This window comes from Hylobates moloch, unplaced genomic scaffold, assembly GCF_009828535.3.
Source record: "Hylobates moloch isolate HMO894 unplaced genomic scaffold, HMol_V3 SCAFFOLD_20, whole genome shotgun sequence".
Classification (NCBI taxonomy): domain Eukaryota; kingdom Metazoa; phylum Chordata; class Mammalia; order Primates; family Hylobatidae; genus Hylobates; species Hylobates moloch.
In genome coordinates, this window is record NW_026652295.1 from 19,669,826 (window position 1) to 19,689,808 (window position 19,983).

At 46.6% G+C, this 19,983-nt stretch overlaps 1 protein-coding gene across 2 annotated transcripts in view; it reads left to right on the plus strand.

Moving 5' to 3' along the window:
* Positions 1 to 2,914: 2,914 nt before the first annotated feature.
* E2F3 (E2F transcription factor 3) overlaps positions 2,915 to 19,983 on the plus strand; it is a 92,690-nt gene continuing 75,621 nt past the window's right edge. Inside the window, exon 1 of one of the 2 annotated variants that reach the window (XM_058432341.1) lies at positions 2,915 to 3,664. In XM_058432341.1, the coding sequence (XP_058288324.1) occupies positions 3,269 to 3,664 (396 nt within the window). In that variant the 5' untranslated portion in view covers positions 2,915 to 3,268. Of the gene's footprint in view, positions 3,665 to 4,753; positions 4,873 to 19,983 lie in introns of those variants that run through there. The other variant, XM_032140485.2, reaches the window with a different exon arrangement.

The window sequence follows — 19,983 nt, forward strand, 5'->3', positions numbered from 1 at the left end:
AACTCCACCTCCCGGGTCCAAGTGATTCTCCTGCCTCAGCCTCCTGAGTAGCTGGGACTACAGGCGCATGCCACCACGCCTGACTAATTTTTGTATTTTTAGTAGAGATGGAGTTTCACTGTGTTGGCTGGGCTGGTCTTGAACTCCTGACCTCAGGTGATCTGCCCGCCTTGGCTTCCTGAAGTGCTGGGATTACAAGCGTGAGCCACCATGTCCAGCCTAATTTTTGTATTTTTAGTAGAGATGGGGTTACACCATGTTTGCCAGGCTGGTCTCAAATTCCTGACCTCAGGTGATCCGCCCTCCTTGGCCTCCCAAAGTGCTGGGATTACAGGCATGAGCCACCACCCCTAGCTATATAGCTAGTAAATAGCGGAGCCAGAATTTAAACCCAGATCACTCTGACTCCAAAGCTCATTCTTTCTGCTGAAACATGCTACCTCTTCCACAAATTAATAGCCTACCTTGGATTTTAGCATCTTATCTTCCACTATCTTCTCTCTTTGAACTCTTCTCTCCACCTACTCATCCTAGAGGTCACTAAACATAAAATGTCAAAACATCTGTTTCTCTACCAAATACCCTATATTAAAAAAACTTGGGTAAGGTAGAATGATAAATATCTCAAAGCTTTCTAAAGCAGAATTGCAGGTGTGGGTCTAAAGTGTGAACACTTGCGTTCTTGTGGCTGTGTCATATTTATCTTATTGCAATCACTTGTGGGGAGCTCAAGCCGGGATTCTATGCAGTCCCAGTCCCAGGCTGGTCTCTAATCATAAGGCGCAGGTCTATAATTACTGTGTATGTTGCACCACTCCTCCCTCACAACCCCCACTACTGCCACCAAATGCAAGCTGCCAGTGATGCTCTGCAGATGGTAATATCCAAGTAGTGACAGTACTAGTTTCCTCCATATGTATATCCATAGAGGAAAGCAACATTGATGGAACAAGAGCAGGGAAGCTGCTGGTATATTACACTTCTAGCTCATGCCCTTTGAGTACCACTTAATCTGCCCTAAAGATAGTGTCACTTCTGGCTGGGCATGGTGGCTCAGGCCTGTAATCCCAGCACTTTGGGAGGCCAAGAGAGGCGGATCTCCTAGGGTCAGGAGTTCAAGACCAGCCTGGCCAACATGATGAAACCCTGTCTCTACTAAAAATACAAAAATTAGCTGGGCGTGGTGGCACGCACCTGTAGTCCCAGTTACTCAGGAAGCTGAGGCAGAAGAATCGCTTGAACCCAGGAGGCAGAGGTTGCAGTGAGCTGAGATCGTGCCATGGCACTCCAGCCTCGGCAACAAGAGCGAGACTCTGTCTCAAAAAATAAAAATAGTGTCATTTCTACCAGTGTCGACAAATGTTTAGGGCTGTGGATCCTCAACTAGCCTGAATGCAAGACTAAAATATTCCTGAGCCTGGTGTAAGGTTTAATGGAACTTTTAACTCATCTGTTTCAGAAAAGGTAACAAGGCTAAAATATTAAGGAGTCCTAGCCTGATCTGACACATCTTGTCAGGTGTTTCATAGCACTCTGAGTAAGAGTTTTGGGAAATTAATAGTAATAAAAATCTTGTGAAAGGGCTCAAGGTGTTGCAATCCTCATCACCTATGAGCACCAATTCTGCAGCTGTTTTGCACATAACTATAAATTATGATCTAGTCTCTACATACATAACTTTCCCCACATTCCTGCAGGGGTCTCTTTTCCTGCTCAGTCTCAGGAGCAAGTTTTAATTTTAAGACCCATGAATACTTGAACGAGTTCAGGAGTCAGTTTGACAAATCATTTTATATTTTTCTGATGACAATTTCTAGTTTACTTTTTTTAAAAAGACACTATTTAAAAAATAATTTGGGATAGGTTTGAGTCGTTGTGCTTGCTTCCAGTCAGAGAACTTCCTACAAAACTGAAGATATAAAGTGCTGATGCCCGGGCGTGCCAGCGTTCGTTGGGGGCACGACGTCATCGTGGGAAGCGTGTACTCTTTCGGATTACTGCTTGGCGGATTAGAAACCCGCAGATCAGTTCTAGGTTAGCCCTGATTAACTGCCCTGGGTGTTTCTGGGCCAGAGAGAATATCTGCTGGACTCAAACCAATATTCGTTGTAAGACAAAAGAGTTAATTTGTACTTTACCCCTATCCAGGCTAATAATGAAGGTACCGGGAATGATCTGGAATGTTAACTGGTGCCCGCAATCGCGTCCGCTGAACCTTCTGCCCCCACGATTCTGTCTGCCCACATGCTTCTGTCTATCAGCCCCGGCCTCGGGATCAGCTCTCGCCGCGTCATTGGTTGGATTTCAGGAAGGGAGAAGCCCACGATTTAAAGGGCTCCTTTTCCACCTGCCAGGCATCGTCCGCATGGTCCAACTTGCCTTTGGCACGTATCTCGAACAATCTCCTGCTGCCGTTCGTATATTGCACTGACTGGTCAAAGGAAAGAGAGTGTTCCCTTAGTCACCTTGACAATCTCCAAAAGCGAAACTTGCGCTCTAGGCTAGATCTACACTGAGTCTGCGGGGCGCGGAGTCCCTGCCCAGGTCAGTAGCGCCGGCCCGGCTGGCTGGCGGGGACAGGGGCGGAGCCTAGGCCAGGCGTGGTCTTCCGTGGGAGAGAAGGAACGTCTTTGCCCCACCCCCTAAAAACTGCTCTTCTCCCAGCCAATCAAGGGGACCTATGCAAATAGGGTCCCTGGTCGCCCCGGTAACCATGATGCACGGCAGCCAATGGAAACCAGCAAGTCGCGGCCCTGCTCCATGATTGGGACTGAAGTAAGGAGATAGAGACCCAATGGGCTGTGGGAACGGTCCTCGGCGGGTTGAGGGGCGGGGATATGCAAATATGGTTTGAAAAGCCGGCGGGAAATCCGAGTTTCGCGGGAGGACCTTGGCGCGTAAACCGTATCCCTTCATTCATTGTCAGCAGCAGCTTCCTGGAGCCATTTTTCAGCTGCCGGCCGCAGCACCCGGGCTGCCGCCGCCGCCTCGCAATCCGTTGCATCGGCCGCCCCCGACGCCTCCATCCCCGCTTGGGGCCCGATATCCGTGCGGCCGGGACCCTCCTCTCTCCAGAGCCCCGATTATTTTTGGCCCCCGGGGCCTGTGCGGTGCGGAAAAATAAAAAGAAAAGAGAGAGAGGGGGCTCGGAAGCGCCGGGCGGGGAGGAGAGAAGGAGGAGAGACTTGGAAACTCCGACTGCAAATAATAAAGAAATTGAAAACAATACATTAATATACCATAACAGTAAAAAGAGCAGGAGCGAGAGATGAGAAAGGGGATCCAGCCCGCTCTGGAGCAGTACCTGGTGACCGCCGGGGGTGGGGAGGGGGCGGCTGTCGTCGCCGCCGCCGCTGCAGCCTCCATGGACAAAAGGGCACTGCTAGCCAGCCCCGGCTTCGCCGCCGCCGCCGCCGCTGCCGCCGCCCCGGGCGCGTACATCCAGATCCTCACCACGAACACTTCCACCACCTCCTGTTCCTCCTCCCTCCAAAGCGGCGCCGTAGCCGCCGGCCCCCTCCTCCCCAGTGCCCCCGGCGCGGAGCAGACCGCCGGCAGCCTCCTCTACACCACGCCGCACGGACCCTCCAGCAGAGCCGGGCTGCTGCAGCAGCCACCAGCGCTGGGACGCGGCGGCAGCGGCGGCGGCGGCGGCGGCCCTCCGGTAATACCCTCCCTTCCCACCGTCCCCAGCCCCGGCGGGAGGTGGGCTCGCAACGCGCGGGGTCGTGGGCGCGCTGCGGGCCGCTCGGGGAGAGCACTGGGCCGAGCATCGTGGGCCTCGGGGGCTGCCCCTCCAACGAGGGTTCATTGTTAGACCTGAGTGCTCTCCCCGGCGCCAGCAGGGTCGGGGGGCTCGGCCAGGCGCGCGGGGCGGCGGGGATTGCCTTGGCGTGAACCACATCAAACACTCCAAAACTTTTCGCGGCCCCCCCCTTCTTTTCCTGCACTTTTCCCTACCCCCACTCTCCCTTCCCCTCCAACTCGAAGCTTCCTCTTTCTCGGGCGTAGGAAGGGGTCACGCCCCGGATGGAGAAGGGGGTGGGGGAGGGAGTAGTGAACTGGGGTGTGGGGGGCTCTGCGGGGTTGAAACCGGGGGACTCTTGGGGTGCTCGCCCCCAGTCGGCCTTGGAGGCTCGTTGGCGGCCGGGGGTCCCTGCGGCGTGCTTGGAGCGCAGGGGATCGGCGGGGCTGCGCTTGACACATTTTAGGATCTGTAACTCCCGGCAACAAAGGGGCTGGGGGAGGTGGAGGGGAGTCGGGCGTGGGGGAGGTGGGGCTGGAAGCCGGGTGCGGACTGGGGCGTGGGCTGTCTGGGGTGAGGGGCTCGCGGGCTGGTGCTCCGGCCTGGGCGCATCCTGGCAGTGGCAGCGGCGGCGCCCGCGTGGCCCGAGCGCCCAGGCCTTCCTCGCCGGGCCCCGGGCCTGCCCTTGACCCGCCTCTCCCCTTGCCCCTTCCTTCCCCGCCCTGTCCCCCTCTCCGCCCCCCGGCGACGGAGGGCGGGGGCAGCCGGGTTCCCGTCCCGCCGCCTGGGTCTGTCCCTCTCTCCGGGACCCGCCGGTGACGTTTCGCACACGTGCGCGCAGGACGCGCCTGTGACTGGGGAGGAGGCGGCGGCGGGAGGGGGCGCTGGAGGGGGAGAGGGGGGCACCCACTTCCTCCTGCTCGCCGGCTCCCTGGCCTGGGACGGTCCCGGCGCCCTCGCACCCGCCCCCGGCACCGCCACCCTCCCTCTCCTCTCCCCACCCCCCCACCGGCGCCCGCCCTCGCCCTGCGCCGCCGGTCTGTTCGGCCCTCCGGGCCCCCTCTCCAGCCGGCCCCCCACCTCCCCCCGGAGCCAGGCTGGTTTCGGAAATGCCCTTACAGCAGCAGGTTAGTGACCGGGACGGCTCGGGGGCCGCCGACGCCGCGGGGGCACCGGATTCTGTTGGGGGCTGAAGCGGTGAGGGTAGGCGGTTGAGCGGGGTTTTGGAGTGGGAACGGGGGGTTGGGTGCTCGAGGGAAATGAGTAAGCAAGAAAAATCTAACTAAGTAAATGCCCCGGCCTCCGGTTCTAGGAACCTCGGGGCGGGAGTGTCTGCCCCAGGGGGTGGGTATGGTGTTTACGTGGATTTTTTTTCTAGGGGTCGGACGGATGGGCGATAGAAAACTGGAGGGGGCTTCTCGCCAATGGCCGAGTTAAGCTCTGTTTTCTGTCTCCCTTCCCTTGTGCTGGAGGGGGAGGGGGGCGGGTCAGAGGGTAGGGTGTCTGTAGGATTCCCAGGCCACCCGCCACCCCCTCCCTTTGTCCCTGTAATTTATAAAGCGCCTTTGAGAGATGATTTAGGTCAGTATGCGGCTTCTCTTTTTGTTGGTACTAGAAAGAAGTGTGGCCCGGAGGTCTCCCCTTTCTCCTTTTCTCTCCTTCATTCCCTTCCTCCATGCCTCCGGGTCTTCACCCTCGTGGTGAGGCTTGGCCTCCACGGGGCTAGAACCGAACCAGACTCAGTTAGATCCATGGTAGCCTGATCATACCAGGCGTGGACCTCACCTTGTCTCAGCTCCAAATGGGTTTAATTTTTGGAGAATCAAGATTTTGCGGGAGTCTTTAAGAAAGTCAGCACATAGGCAGCACTGGGAAATGGGATGGGTTTGGGAATAATGAGTCGTTTTTTATTTCTTTCCTGTTCCCAATTTCTCCCCGGGTTCAGTCTTAACTGCTTTCCAGCCCCAGAGATACTTGCTGGGCATGTGTGATGTAGTCTTAGTCAAAGAAGCTCATCGTTTTTTAGTGACTAGGGTCTGCCAGCAGGGGGGAAACGGAGCACAGTACCTGCTTACACATAACAGTATCCAGTGTGCTGGGTTTTCAGTCACAAGAATATTCCATGCTTTTATTAGCTTCAGATACTCTTACTGACTTGACCTAAGCATGTTTGGACATATTTTAAGCATATTTGACCCCTGCACGGTTCTGTTACTATTTCATAAACCTAACCTTAAACAACCAGCTATTGACATACTTCTTGGATTAGATTCACAGATTTACAGGGGGTAGTTTTGATAATGGGAAATTATGAGAGCTTCAAGTTGCTTTTTAAAAAATTTTAACAGTGCTTGTTGGGCCAGGTCCCTAAGACTATCTTTCAAGCCAAGTTTATTATATCTAGTTCATTGTATTTAAGTATTTAAAGTATACTAAATTACCCTCACCATCTTCCAAGTTATTTCAAAACTTTATTCTCCTTGACATGAAATTATTATTCTAGGAATAATAATATCCTTTTGAGTTTATGTGCACACAAAAGGTTTTTCATTACAGGAATATAAATGTTACTCATATACATATTCAGAAGCATTTTTTATATAAGATTGCAACGTATGCTGAATCATTGGTTATCTACATTTTTTTTTTTTTTTTTTTTTTGAAACGGAGTCTTGTTCTGTCGCCCAGGCTGGAGTGCAATGGCACGATCTCGGCTCACTGCAACCTCTGCCTCCCGAGTTCAAGCGTTCTCCTGCCTCAGCCTCCTGAGTAGCTGGGATTACAGGCGTGAGCCACCACGCCCCGCCGGTTATCTACACTTTTAAGAGCTATTTCTTCTGGCCGGGCGCAGTGGCTCACGCCTGTAATCCCAGTACTTTGGGAAGCCGAGGGGGCGGATCACGAGGTCAAGAGATCCAGACCATCCTGGCCAACATGGTGAAACCCCGTCTCTACTAAAAATACAAAAATTAGCTTGGCGTGGTGGTGCACGCCTATAATCCCAGCTACTCAGGAGGCTGAGGCAGGAAAATCGCTTGACCCTGGGAAGCGGAGGTTGCAGTGAGCTGAGATCCTGACACTGCACTCCAGCCTGGCGGCAGAGCGAGACTCCGTCTCAAAAAAGGAGCTGTTTCTTCTGGGAGGGTGTAGGAAATTTATCTAGTCAATGCATACAAAGTCCTGAGCACTGAATATAAAGTTTGATTTATTGTTTTTCTTACTGAAATTATATTAGACTTCCATGTAAGTCTTCGAATTTTGAAATTTGTTGATACTCTTTCCCTAAGCAGGAACGACAGGATGGGGAAAGCTAAGTGATTGGCTGAACAAAGACCACCTAAACACTCTGTCCAAGAAGAGGTTGAAAAGTCTTCAGGTGGCCAGAGTTGAGACCTATCTGGTTCTGATCCCAAGTTCTGTCTCAAGAATATCTAAGGACTTAACCAGAAGCAACTTCTTCACCTTTTTTTCAATGGGGGTAAAAATATGAGTACTACCTTACCAGCTGAAAAGCATCTATCATTTACAAATTGTATGTTCATTGGCAAATAACTTAATCTCTCAACTCAGTTTCTTCCTCTGTAACATAGGGACAATAACAGCATCACCTTTAAGGTTCTTTTGAAGAGTTAAATATGATAATGCATGTGAACTATTAGCACAGTGCCTGGCAAAAAGTAGACACCCAGTACAGTTCATATTTATTATACAAATATTCATTTTTTTCTGACTTAGTGAAATAGTGTAAGGCCAGGTGCACATTGTCCCTTTGTCTACATATATGAACAGAACTGTTAAAAGTCTTTAACTGATATGAAATTATTTATGCCCAATTAATTTGGGCTTTTAAATATATGAAACATGGCCATCTTAGGGGTAAAATAGGGACATTTCAGTAAGACACACCTATATAGAGATAGTGGTGTTGAACTGCCAAGCATATGCTTTGAATTGTGACCACGTCATCCTCACTTTTTTGCCTGAGTTCCACTCCATCCGTGATTCCACAGACCTGCCAACTTTTGGGTGCAGTTTATGCTTAGTGGCTTTTGTTAGACCTGAACTGTCAATCTTCACCATGTCAGAGACATGCATTAGATAAATTCCATCTTAGTTGGTGAACTGTTGGAAACGTAAGAACTCCAGAGAAACCATAGTCAGAAGTGCTACTCAGTAGAGCAGACAAGGCTTCATCATTTGCTGCTGCTGCTTCTAAAAAGAAGCTGAAATTATTTTATTCTAGAAAATTTGGGATTTAATAATGTAAGAGACTATGTCCTGTCACAGTCATAGCAACCTACTGATTATACTTTGGGAAAGAGCCCTCAATGCTTGAAATTTTCATCTAAGAATGGAGGAACCATAGGTGCTATTTCAGCAGGGTCTCTTTTCCTGTAAAATTATAAAAAGAAAAGTGCCGGGTTCCTGTGGTTCTATACTCAATAATCTTGCTTCTGCTGAGATATATGGTTGATGCCAAGTTTAAGCTGGGAGACAATTTTTAGTCACTACACACCCCAAAATGGAAGTTTTAATATAATGCAGTGCCCAGACTTGGGCAGTACAAGTAGCTCCACTATAATCAGTACCAAGGGCGCCACTCTAATCATCCTCTGAAACAAAGCACCCTTAAATACGGCACTGTGAGCTGAAGAACTCCACCTTGTGAACAGGAAAGGATTTTTTGTTTTTCTATAAATCGCCACCTTGTGTATTACTTGGAAGAGTGGATTCTGAGATTAATGTTGTACTGTGTAAAGCTAACTTGAAAACAGAAAATAATACTCTAAGCCTAGACGTGCATAAATAACATTACCTGGAGATTGAAAGACGGGGTGAAAGCTTTTATTGTGGTTTCTCAGAAATATATAAAGCAGTAGTTTTCCTTTAACTCTTCTGTCTTTAATGTCATCTGCAAAGATATAGCATCCATACCTTTAACCTCTTTCCTAGGGATTTGGAACCATTTGGCAAATAGCTTCAAGTACTCATAGTTAATTTTCTGGCTGGTTTTCCTAACTTAACCTGATTTTACAAATATTCCATTTGTAGGACCAGTTTACATCCACTTTCCCAAGCTAGCCAACTTCAATTCCCTTTTAATCATCTACTTCCTACTAACAGCTTTAACTAGGATGAGTGAAAATCAGTTGCCTGTGCTCACCAGGTCCCTGATAGATTCCCATGAAGCCACCTGAAAGGTGGTGAAAGCAAGGTAAAGAAGATAGATTTCACAATTTTGTTTTTTAAGAAGGGGAATCTTCCCTGAATTCTTTGAGGTACTAAGTACATGGTTTGATGCATATTTTCACTCTTGTTAGCAGTTTAAAAATAATGTTTCAGAGACTGTATTTACAATTACAAAAAAGCATTTTTTCTACTAATCATTTTTCATGGGACTTAACAATGGAAGATAACTGGGAAAGCAGTAAATATAGGAAACCACTAATAGTGTTTCCTTCTTCCTACCCTGACTCTCTCTTTGGCTTCAGAAAGTGACGAGGAAAATGTATCTTTCACAAAGAAAAGTTATGCCACAAAAGGTACTAAAAAGCAACAACTGCCTTTGGGGACAGGAAACTTACAGAGTGGGGATTATTATAGAGGGATAACATACCGAGTTTCTATTTCAATAAGAGGGAAATTGGTTTATATTCTGTTCACACTTGTTTCAAACCCTCTCCTCTAAAAGCAATGTGTTTTTGGAATTCAAGGAATGTACGTTCTTTCCCCAACCTTAACTGGGGGTCAGTCTTATGGCTGCCATATTTGTCTACAATATAACTTTTAAAAAATATAATTTTTGTCCTCAAATACTGTCCTATCCAATGCAATATAACTTTGAAGGAGAAGTGATAAAGGCCGCTGTTTGCCAGATTGTATCACAAAGCCAGATGCACTTTGCTTTGATGAAGAATCTGAGTGATGCAGGCCCCCACTTAGCTTTGTAAACTAAGGCAGGGGTTTATGTCAGCTCGAGGTAGAAAGCAGTGAGAACTGGCAGCTGATGGAATAGAAAGGGGATAAAAAGAATAAAAAATAATTGACTTTAGTCTGCTTTCCATTACCATAGCCCAACTCTCTGGGGCCATTTGTATGGTCTAGACAACATTCTTAGAACTTGACAGTCCCTGAGAACGATATTCTAGGTTGGCATGGGCAATAGTTGGCATTTACACTGGTCTTGGAATCATAACATTTGAGAAGTGTAAGGCACAAGAGTCCTCATCTGTCCAATCCCCTTCATGTTGCAGGTGAGAAATTCAGTCCCAGCGCTGTTAAATTACCTGCCCAAGGTCACAGCTCTTTGCTAGTGGCAAAGCCAAAACCGAAACTGGAGACTCTTGAATTCTTAGAAGCCTCATTCACCAAGAGAAGGTTAACTGTGTCTCATGAGCCCTATATGGGAAAATTGGGGTGTGTAGAACACATTTTAGATTTCATTCAGTGGTGGTTACCTTTTTAAAAAATGTGCACATAAAGAAGTGTCCTTTAAACAGTTGGCTGTGGGGGTAATGACTTATTCCCAAAGATACAAAATAAGTAAGGCTACTTTGGATGTTAAATAAAAGGGAATTCTTTAAAAAAGGAAAGAATGACTCTTCAAAACATGATAGTAATATTTTTAAAGATTTATTTGATATTCGCAAATTTGTCTTCTGTGGTTATATCAATTCTGTTGCTCAAAAAGTGACACATGCTTCATAGAGAATAGAATCTAAAAGGATTTTTGAGACTTTCTTGGGGAGAAGGACACACAGTGCCCCTCTGGTAGTAACGGAGTTTTGTCCTGGGCCACCCACATCCTGAGTGACTGTCATGCTTTCAGAGGTCCCCAGCCCTTGCCCAGTAACACTGAACAAGGTGTTCTTCCTCTGTGGTTAGCTCCAAGATTTCTGGTTTAGCAAAGTGGCTAATCAGTTATCTCTTTAAGAGGAAATTGTCATTCCTTTAGCCAAAGCTAATTTCCTTAAAATGCCTTCTTTTCCTTTTTGGAACTGAGAAAGCTTAAAAATAGAATTGCTTCAAGCCCTGAGGCCTGAAAGTGAAACATAATCTAACGTGGCTGTAGTGCACTGACTCGTTAGGGGCAGCGATGTATGGCTTATCTGTAATCCACAAACCAGAAAGGTGCCCAGTGTAGATACGGTCTAACAGCCGGTGAGCATTAAGTACCAACTGATGAGAGTAGTGATCAGTGAAGCTGATTTCCTCTGGAAAGTTTTTTGGCAAGTAGAGTTTGTCTTAGAGAGTGGAGGATTTGAATGCCTCTTGACTTTCTGCTGAGGAGAGCTTCTGTCTGCTCTAGTTTTTATGATCCTGAAGGGTGGTAACTCTGGACTCTGAGAATGATGGGCAGTGAACTCAGGGTCTATATATTTTGTTCCACTCTGCTCTTCCCCATTTCTGATGCTTTGGGGGCTCCATTTCTGATACATAACCAGAGCAGCATCCTTGAGGCCCACACTATCTCCTGTGTGCCTTTCTGCATCTGGCAGTCCCTTGGAGAGAAAGAGGCTCATGTGTTTATAACCTGCACCCTGTCCTAAAAGGCATAGTGAGGGGCAGCTGAGTATAAGGTCAGGCCACTTAGCCTGGAGCCAGAGTGCCTGTGTTCTTATTCTGGCTCTGCTCACTAGCCCTGTGACTTTGGGCAAGAAACTTGGCCTCTATGTTTTCATTTCCTCATCTGTAAATTGGGAGCAATGATAGTACCTACCTTATGGGGTTAGGAAGTTGCACTGAGTTCTTATTTGTAAAGTGCTTAGACCAGTGTCTGGCATGTAGGAAGGATTATGTGTTAAGCAGAAACGTGGTATAATTGCCCTTCCTTCCACAGCCATCTCATGGGCTGTCCTTTTGTGATCTATTTTCTTGGTTTGTTTTTGTTTTGAGACCAAGTCTCGTTCTGTTGCCCAGGCTAAAATGCAATGGTGCAATCTTGGCTCACCGCAACCTCTGCCTCCTGGATTCAAGTGATTCTCTTGCCTCAGCCTCCCCCGTAACTGGGATTACAGGTGCGTGCCACCATGCCCAGCTAATTTTTTTTTGTATTTTTAGTAGAGATGGGGTTTCACCATGTTGGTCAGGCTGGTCTCGAACTCCTGACCTCAGGTGATCTGCCCGCCTCGGCCTCACAAAGTGCTGGGATTACAGGTGTGAGCCACTGTTCCCAGCCTGATCTGTTTTCTTAACTAGCCCTTAGTGTTCATTTCACCCCATTGCACCTCTGTAAAAATGGTGGTGATGGGAAGGAGAAGTAAACCATGGAATGGCTCTCGCCTAATGCAGTCTTTAGGGTCTAGGGTCTTTGTATTTCTTTATAAGCTGCCCATTGACTTGGGAAATAGGACTGAAGAATAAGCTTCTTGTAGTAGTACTATCAGTAGTGATAGTGTCATGAATAAAACCTTTATTTCTGTGATTAAATGTGTTAATAAAGTGGCACTACTAGCATGAATGACACTATTAACATAATTTCAATCCCGTACAGTAAACCATGGCTTAAGACTGAATGGCAAGAATCAGGGTGTCTGAGCTGCTGGGCCCTGCCAGACTCAGAGCCCCTGCCAGTGTGTGTATATCAAGGCAGGGCGGGGCGTTGTCTTGCTCTCCAGAGGCAATGGAACCTGCCTCTGGGCCTCCCTTTTCCCTTCTCATCTCCTCACCCCTCCTTTTTTATGTTACATCTATTCCTACCCCTTCCCCTTCGCCTTGCCCTCTGCCTGGCTCTTAGAAGGAAGCAGACTTGCCACCTTCAGTGGCTGCTTCCCGGACTTGACCAAATTAATTACCACCTTTTCCTGGCATCAAGGGATGATGAAATCTTGCCTTTTCGGTCTTGCTTCCCATTCCTCTGCACTCGGCTGCTGTGATGGTGTGGTGCTGCAGGCGCCGCAGGTTTCCCTCTGGTGTGTTTGCTCATAGCTTCTCCCTCTCCACCTTACTCCTTTTGTTGCCCTCCTCCCACTGCCCCATCGAGGCCCACATCAAGGGAAGGTGTAGGCACAGCCTCCCCCAGTTTCCCAGGGGCTTGGGCCTCTCCCTTACCTTGGGTTACTGCTTCTTTCCTGTAGCACCTCATGGTCTGCCTCGTAGCCTAATCTTGCATGTTCATGACTTATTCCTCCTCGAAACCTGTAAGCTCCAAGAAATCGGTCTGGCTTGCTTTTTCATCATGTAGTCCCTGCAGTGCCTGCTACACTATAGGCTCAGCTACCTGAGAAGAGGCATTTTCATTAGACACCTTCCATGTGCTTGGCACCCCATTAGTCCTGTTGGGGATACAAAAGAAGTATGAGGTGTGATCCGCCCGCTCTTGAATTTACAGTCTGTTGAGGAGACAAGCTTTAAACACAAGTTGATCTGCAAGCAAGACTAAACAGGCGGTAGGGAGAAAACAAGACTCATCTAGTCCTCAGTTGTGTGGTGTCGACAGAAAGTGCCAGAGGAACAGGTGAGAGTCACCAGACTCCAGCTGGGCCGTGAGATGGGGAGGCCACGGCTGCCATGGTTGTCAATCTTGGAGCACATTAGGGCGCACATTTGAATCTCCCAGGGCACTTTTTAAAAATACTGATACCTAGGCCCCACCCAGACTAATCAGAATGTCTGGGGGTGAGATTAAGACCTGGATTTTTTTTTTTTTTTTTTTTTAATGTGCTCAGTTGGAACCACTGGGCTTGGTGGAAAGGGAAGATTGGGGAGGCCCTTCCTGGCAGGGAGACATAAGTCAAAGGCAGGCAGGCAGAAAGACTGGTGTCAGGAGGCAGCATTTGGACTAGAGTCGTCAGGATGGGGAGACAACAGGACCGAAGGTTGGATGTGTTGGCAAAACTGATCTAGAATTGGAGTTGCCTTTCTACTAGGGCCAGGCAGGGAGTAAACTGGGGGTGGGAAGTTTGAGTGGTGTGGGGATTGTTCACGAATAAAGAAGAAACGTACTATCAAAAGGGGGCCTTGGGACCTGGTCACAGGCAGTGGCTGCCAGAGGGGATGGCAGGCCCTGTGTTTTGCCAGGTCTTCAACCTTCTCAAAATGCCAGAAATCTACCAGTTTTAAAATGTTGGCTGAATTTAAAAGGAAATTGCGCAGGCCAAACAAAATAGGTCTCTAGGCCAGATTTGGCTTAAGGGCTGCCACTCAGCAGTCTCTGGTCTATGGGATAATAATAGCTAATGTTTATCGAGTGCCTGCATGTATCGAGGGCACTAAACTAAGTGCCTTACTTGCATTAGCACATTATCCACATAACAACCTATGAAGTGGGTATTATTATCATCCTTGTTCTACACAGGGAAACAGACAGCCAGGGGTTAATGGCCTGGCTCTGGGCCCCATTAATAAGTGGGGCAACTGAAATTAAACCCAAGGAGCCTGGCTCCACAGTCTCAGCTTATTCCTGGTATTTATCCTCTGTGGTCTCTGGCATTGTATTCAGTAGTAAAAACCCAAGATACCTGTCAAAAAGAATAATCCAGTTTTCAAGTTTACCTGATTGCCTGTAGCACTTGTTTCAGATTCAGATTCCCAGACTCCATCCCTATCCTCAGTCAGAGAAGCCCTATAAGATCTTCTGATGAAACATTCTGGAAGCACTGCTAGTTGAGCACAGGGAAAAGTTATTGAAACTAGATTGTACAGGTGAAGGCAGGAGCCTTCTGCCGCATCCATTCACATTATGCTCATCTCAGCTCTTCCTCGGTTGGAAAGACCCCAGGGCCCCAAGCCTCATGCCTGCTCTTGTGGTTCCAAAACTTGTGGACTCCCAGGTTGTAGCCCAGGCAAACCATACAAAGATGGGTCACCCAAAACTTAAAAGATGTGAAACAAGAAGTGGTTTCTTGGATTCTCGAGCGGTTGAGAATCCAAGCTCAGGAGGTCAAAGTGGGCTCGGTGGCTCCACGCCAGGCACCAGCACCAGCCGGGTGCCCTTTAGTGGTTTTTCTGCCTTAACAGTAGGAAGGCTTTTCATTCTGTCTGGTCTGGACCTGCCTGAAACACAGGTAACCAAGTGGACAGAGCCAGAAATGTGAATACGAGGACCAGAGCACACCATTTAGAGTATGGGTGCTATTGAGCTGATGATTCTGGAAGCAGGATGGCAACAGTGATGGTGTGAAAAGGCAGGTGGAAGTGAAGGTCAGGTTAAGGGAAAAAAGAAATATAAGACCTTTGACTCCCAAATATTTAACTCCAGGGGCTGGAAGAATGGGTGAGGCCAAGCTTCTCCTCTGTCTAGGGTGTGCACTGTGTGGAAGGCATGATTAGTTAGAATGGATGGGGTGGTTGTGAGTGACTCCGTGGGCCATCCCGTTTTCTGAGAGGCTGAGGCTGAGCACCGGAAATGGGACTTTGGCATAGAGGTTATAGTGGAAGTCTTGATGAACAATAGCAGGCCAAGACCTGGTCTCCCTAGCTTACAAATAAAAGAAATTTAACATGGTGCCACGAAAACCTTTCATCATTTTCACTTCTTCCTCTGTAGTATGAAAACGAGACAAATTGATCAGGTTGATTTTTGGGGATCGATACTGTCAGGGCTTGTAGAGACGAGCCATCATATGTTATTTATTACATGCTTTACCTGGTCTCCTAGCTGCTGTAATAAAGCCCACAGTTTGCAACCTCACAAAGCAAAGAGCCAGCTGGAAAGTACTGTGCATCCAGAAAGGTCACATAGTCATGTCCTGAACCAAGATAGCTCTTTTCGCCATGATTTCCTACGCTCTCTGATTTTTCTGATTTAAAAAAAAAAAAAATCTTGAATTTATTTTCTTAAGCTGTAGCATCCTAAAGTTTAAACATATGAGCCTTTGAATACTCATGTCTAGGAAAGAGCCATGTAAATTCTAAGTATCTCTATAATTGACTTTTAATATGTTACTTATGTTTAAACCCAATTTGCAACGCCCCTTTTGTTGACTAATTTTGTCGCTATGTTGGGTAGCAGAACTTGTGACGATCACACTAATAACATAAGGTTTCCCACCTTTCTTGTTGCTATTTTCCTTGTTAGCATCTCAGACATCCCAATTCTGGGAATAGTCTCTAGGAGGCAAGGTTTTCAGCTTTGGAAATCCATGCGTGACACAGTGGTGTGGTATGGAAGGCGTGTGGACTTGAAGATCTGGCTCCAGAAACACGCTCTGCCAATTACCGTGTGTGACCTTTTATAAATTACATCCATGAGCTGTAGTTACCTAAAATAGTGATCCTCTCTCCTTTGCTGGCTGGAAGGATTAAATGAGATAGTGTTTATAGGAAATGTACTTTGTGTTCCTTAGTTGCCTCCCCCCGCCACTCCCCATGGTAGGAACTCTTGAGTACTCCTCGAACCTGAACTCTCGGCATTTTTACCTCCTTCAGGGAATACTATTGGACAGGCTCTTACTGAACACCCGCTTTTGTGCAGAATGCACTTCCTGATACTCAGGGAGTTTCAGAGGCTACTAAGATGTCCTTATGGCCCTCAAGGAGTTCATCTGGAGACAGGGGAGATGACACATTTTCTTCAATAACTAAGAAAAGAAAGGGCAATGAAGACCATAAGAAAATAGCAGTGAAGTTTCTTAGGCATCCAAACTTGACGGAGGGGACGCAGGAGGCTTTAGGAAGTTTTACACTAGAACAGGACTTCAGCACTCTTAACACTTCGGTCAGATACTTCTTCGTGGTGATACTTCGTGGGCAGCTAACAGTGGTGGAGGGCTGTGCTGTGCATTGTAGCAAGTTTAGCAGGATCCCTGGCCTCCACCCACTTAGATGCCAATAGCACCCCTAGTTAACAACAATCGAAATTATCTTCACACTGTCAAATGTCCCCGGGAAGCAAAATCACCCCCAGCTGAGAACCACCGAACTAGACCTTGAAGAAAGGGTAGAAGAGGATGATATCACGTTTGCCTCTTCTATATATAGTACATATTTAAATTTTAAAATATGATATACATTTTAAAAGCAACTGATTTCTCATAGCTGGATTAACTTTGGAATGCCCAACCGCCCCATGGCACCCCAGAACTGGGATCCACTGCCCCTATTCTTGGTAGTGCTCTCTGCAGGCCACCTAAGCCCTGTCTTCTTTATGATCAGGCATGATATTAATTGGCTGCTGGAAGCCTCTCTAACTTGCAGAAGAAAGGATCAAAGTCTGCAGTTCAGGGAAGGAAGTTTTGCATTTATCATTGACCCAACTGGGTAATTAAGAGCGACTTTCTGCTCAGGATCAACTTCTCAGCGTGGTTTTTAATCCCACTTCATAGTTAGATGATTTGGTCACATCACTTTCCCTCCAAACCCTGTTTCCTCATCTGTTAAATGAGGAAAATCATGGTTCTTACCTCACAGGGTTACTCTAAGGATTGAACGCAATAATGCATGTAAAGTGCTGGCTCCATCCGTGGCCGTGTGCTAAACACTCTGACATTTGTTGTCTTCATCATGTTTATTGTTATTGTGGTTGTCATTAAGTTGGGCTTCCATTTCAGGGCAGTTCAACAGTGAGCAGCCATTCCCTTTGTTGCTGGTGCTTCTGCAGCTATTTTACTTGCTCACCTATACCCACGCTGGCCCCGGTTTCAGCCACAGGGCCAGCTGACTCATTTATTTAGCAGATATGTGTTAAGCACCTAGCATATGCCAGCCACCATTCTAGGCACCAGGAATACAGCAGTGTCAGAACAACAAAATTCCCTGCCTCTATGTGGCTTGTGTCATAGTTGATGAAGATTTTGCCACATCATAAATACCCTGGTCTTATCTTTGATGGATTCTTTTTATTTTATTTTAATTTAATTTAATTTAATTTTTTTAATGGTTCTTAAGTATGTGGTGCTGGACCAGCAGCATTACTTGGGAGCTTGTTAGAGATGAAAGTTTTCAGGTTGTACTCCAGACCCACTGAGTTGGAAACTCAGGAAGTGGAAGTGGGGGTGAGCAGCACTGGTGTATGGCTTAACAAGTCCCCCACGTCATTCCAATGCACCAAGTTTGTGTGCGAGTCAGTGTTTGGGAAAAGAAAGGAGTAGGGGGAAACCCAGGCCCTAACTGGGCTGCAATGTTATATGGTGCCATCAAATAAGGTGTTGCTCGTATCATAAGATTCTAATAACATCAGAGTTTACAAAGGATAGTCTTAGGTATGCCGAGACAGTTAAAGCTAGCAGTACCCTTTGATTTCTTTCCTGGGCCTGGCCACCCCTCCTTTAAATGGGAGGGCTTTGGGAGGCCTCCTAAGTCACCACAGCACACAGGACTCAGTAACAGAAATTCTTAGCCTTCCCTGGACTTTTCCTTGCCTGATATACAAGGAAGTTGCTTTCCCCACTTTTCTCCAGACTTTTGACATGTTTGACAATTATTTTTTCTTCTTTTAATTCCTTCAGTTTTTATTGGCTTCTTACCTGGCATCATTAAAAAATTTTATAGCTGCAATCAAATTGCAAACTGGATGGACAAGGCTTATCTGAAAATGAAATGGTAGCTCTCCTTTGTATGTCTGGTAATTTGGGTATTTAAAGATACAGTGAAGAGTAAATGAAATGAGAGACCATGGGAAAGTGTCCAGTGTGGAGCTGGGCACAGGGTGACCATTTGATAAATGCTGGTACAGTTTTCCCCCCATCCCAACTCATTATAAAAACCAATAAAGGCGTTAAATAGACACCACGGTTCTTTGTGTGAAAAGCTTTGGATTACATACAGTCTGAATGAGTGAATACCATAAAATAATAGAATCCAAAATCTTAAGTAATAACTTTGAAAAAAATAAGTGTTTTAAAATAACTTTTTAAAAAATAAGTGTAATTAAATAAACTTTTAAACTTAAAAAGATGTTACTTGATTTTTATTTCCTGATAATGGATTTAGTTACTTGATTTTTATTTCCTGATAATGGATTTAAAAAAAAAAAAAAGCCCAGATCAGACTGGCAAAAATACTTTTATTTCTGCACTAGCCCAAAGCCTGGATATGCTTATAAGCATATAACCTGTCCGTTTAACAGCTGTCATTTAATTCACAAACACTAATTAGTTACAGCCATGTTAAAAGGAGTGTTTGGGACGGTTTGGTAGTTCCTTTTGAAGAAAACCTGTGTCTTGAAAATGCATATGAAAGATTACCAGGTTCTGTTATATATAGTCCAGGTTTGTCTTGGTGGTTCTATTCTAAAAATATCTCTCTGACCATCGGTGGGCATTTCCTCTCTCTTTCTGTCTACCTACAGCCAAAACAAGTTCTGGTTACAGTGACAGTTTTAAGTTTGCCATTTGTGGTTGGTTCTATTATAGAGGCTGGGAGAGGAAGGCAAGCAGTCCTCGCTTCTTGCTTCCTGCCTTGCTCTAGAGTGTAAGGATCAGCTTCCCTAATCCCTTGACTTTCAGTTCACTGCTCTGTGTAGTCAGGGTAGACAAGGGGCGGCCCTCAAACACCAGCCACCTCTGGAGGTCTAGCGTGACTAAACCACTGTTTTCTTTTCCAAATCCGGCACTGGGGACCGAGGTGTGGGCCTCCCATCTGACTTGTGGAGTGAAAGAAATGGGAATAGAGCAGCGCTGTCCATATAGTCGAGTTTCGTAAATATTTGTCAGATGGAACTAGAGATGCGTTATCACATTTGACAGTAACAAGTGGCAAGTGTTGAGCTCTTTTAAGTCTTGCTTTTTATTTCTTATAATATGCAATTAACTGTTAAAATGGCCAGCCAGTTGGCTGTTTTAGCTAAGGTAGGTCTCTTGCAATTTTTGCACCCTAGGGAGATCTCAATAGGAGTAGGTCTAGCCCTAAACTGTGCAGGATTAGGAATTCTGATTTACTGATCTGGAGGGCGACTTTGTGTTAATCAGAGTTCTAAAGCCTGACAAATTAGACTGTGAACTTAGTACTTACCCTGAGAAGTATAACTGCCAAGTAGACAGTTGCAGAAATTGGTTATTGCCCGTGTTCCGGATCAGAAGGTTATTAGCTGTGTCAGAGTAAAGGCCCTGAATGATCCCATTAGCATCTTCCAGCTGGGGTCTCCTCTCTAGAGTGTACCTCCAGGGGAGGGAGTACTGCTGGCCGCTTATGTAGCATATGGACACTGTCATTCACCCAGGTGTCCAGTTCCATGACTCTGGTGTGAAACACTGAATTTGTTTGTTACCTTTTTTTTTTGTAAGAAAATACTTGTTTTTAGTACCTGCTTATTATTTTTTAAAAATAAAAAATATATAAGGAAGTGGAGTGAAAATGAA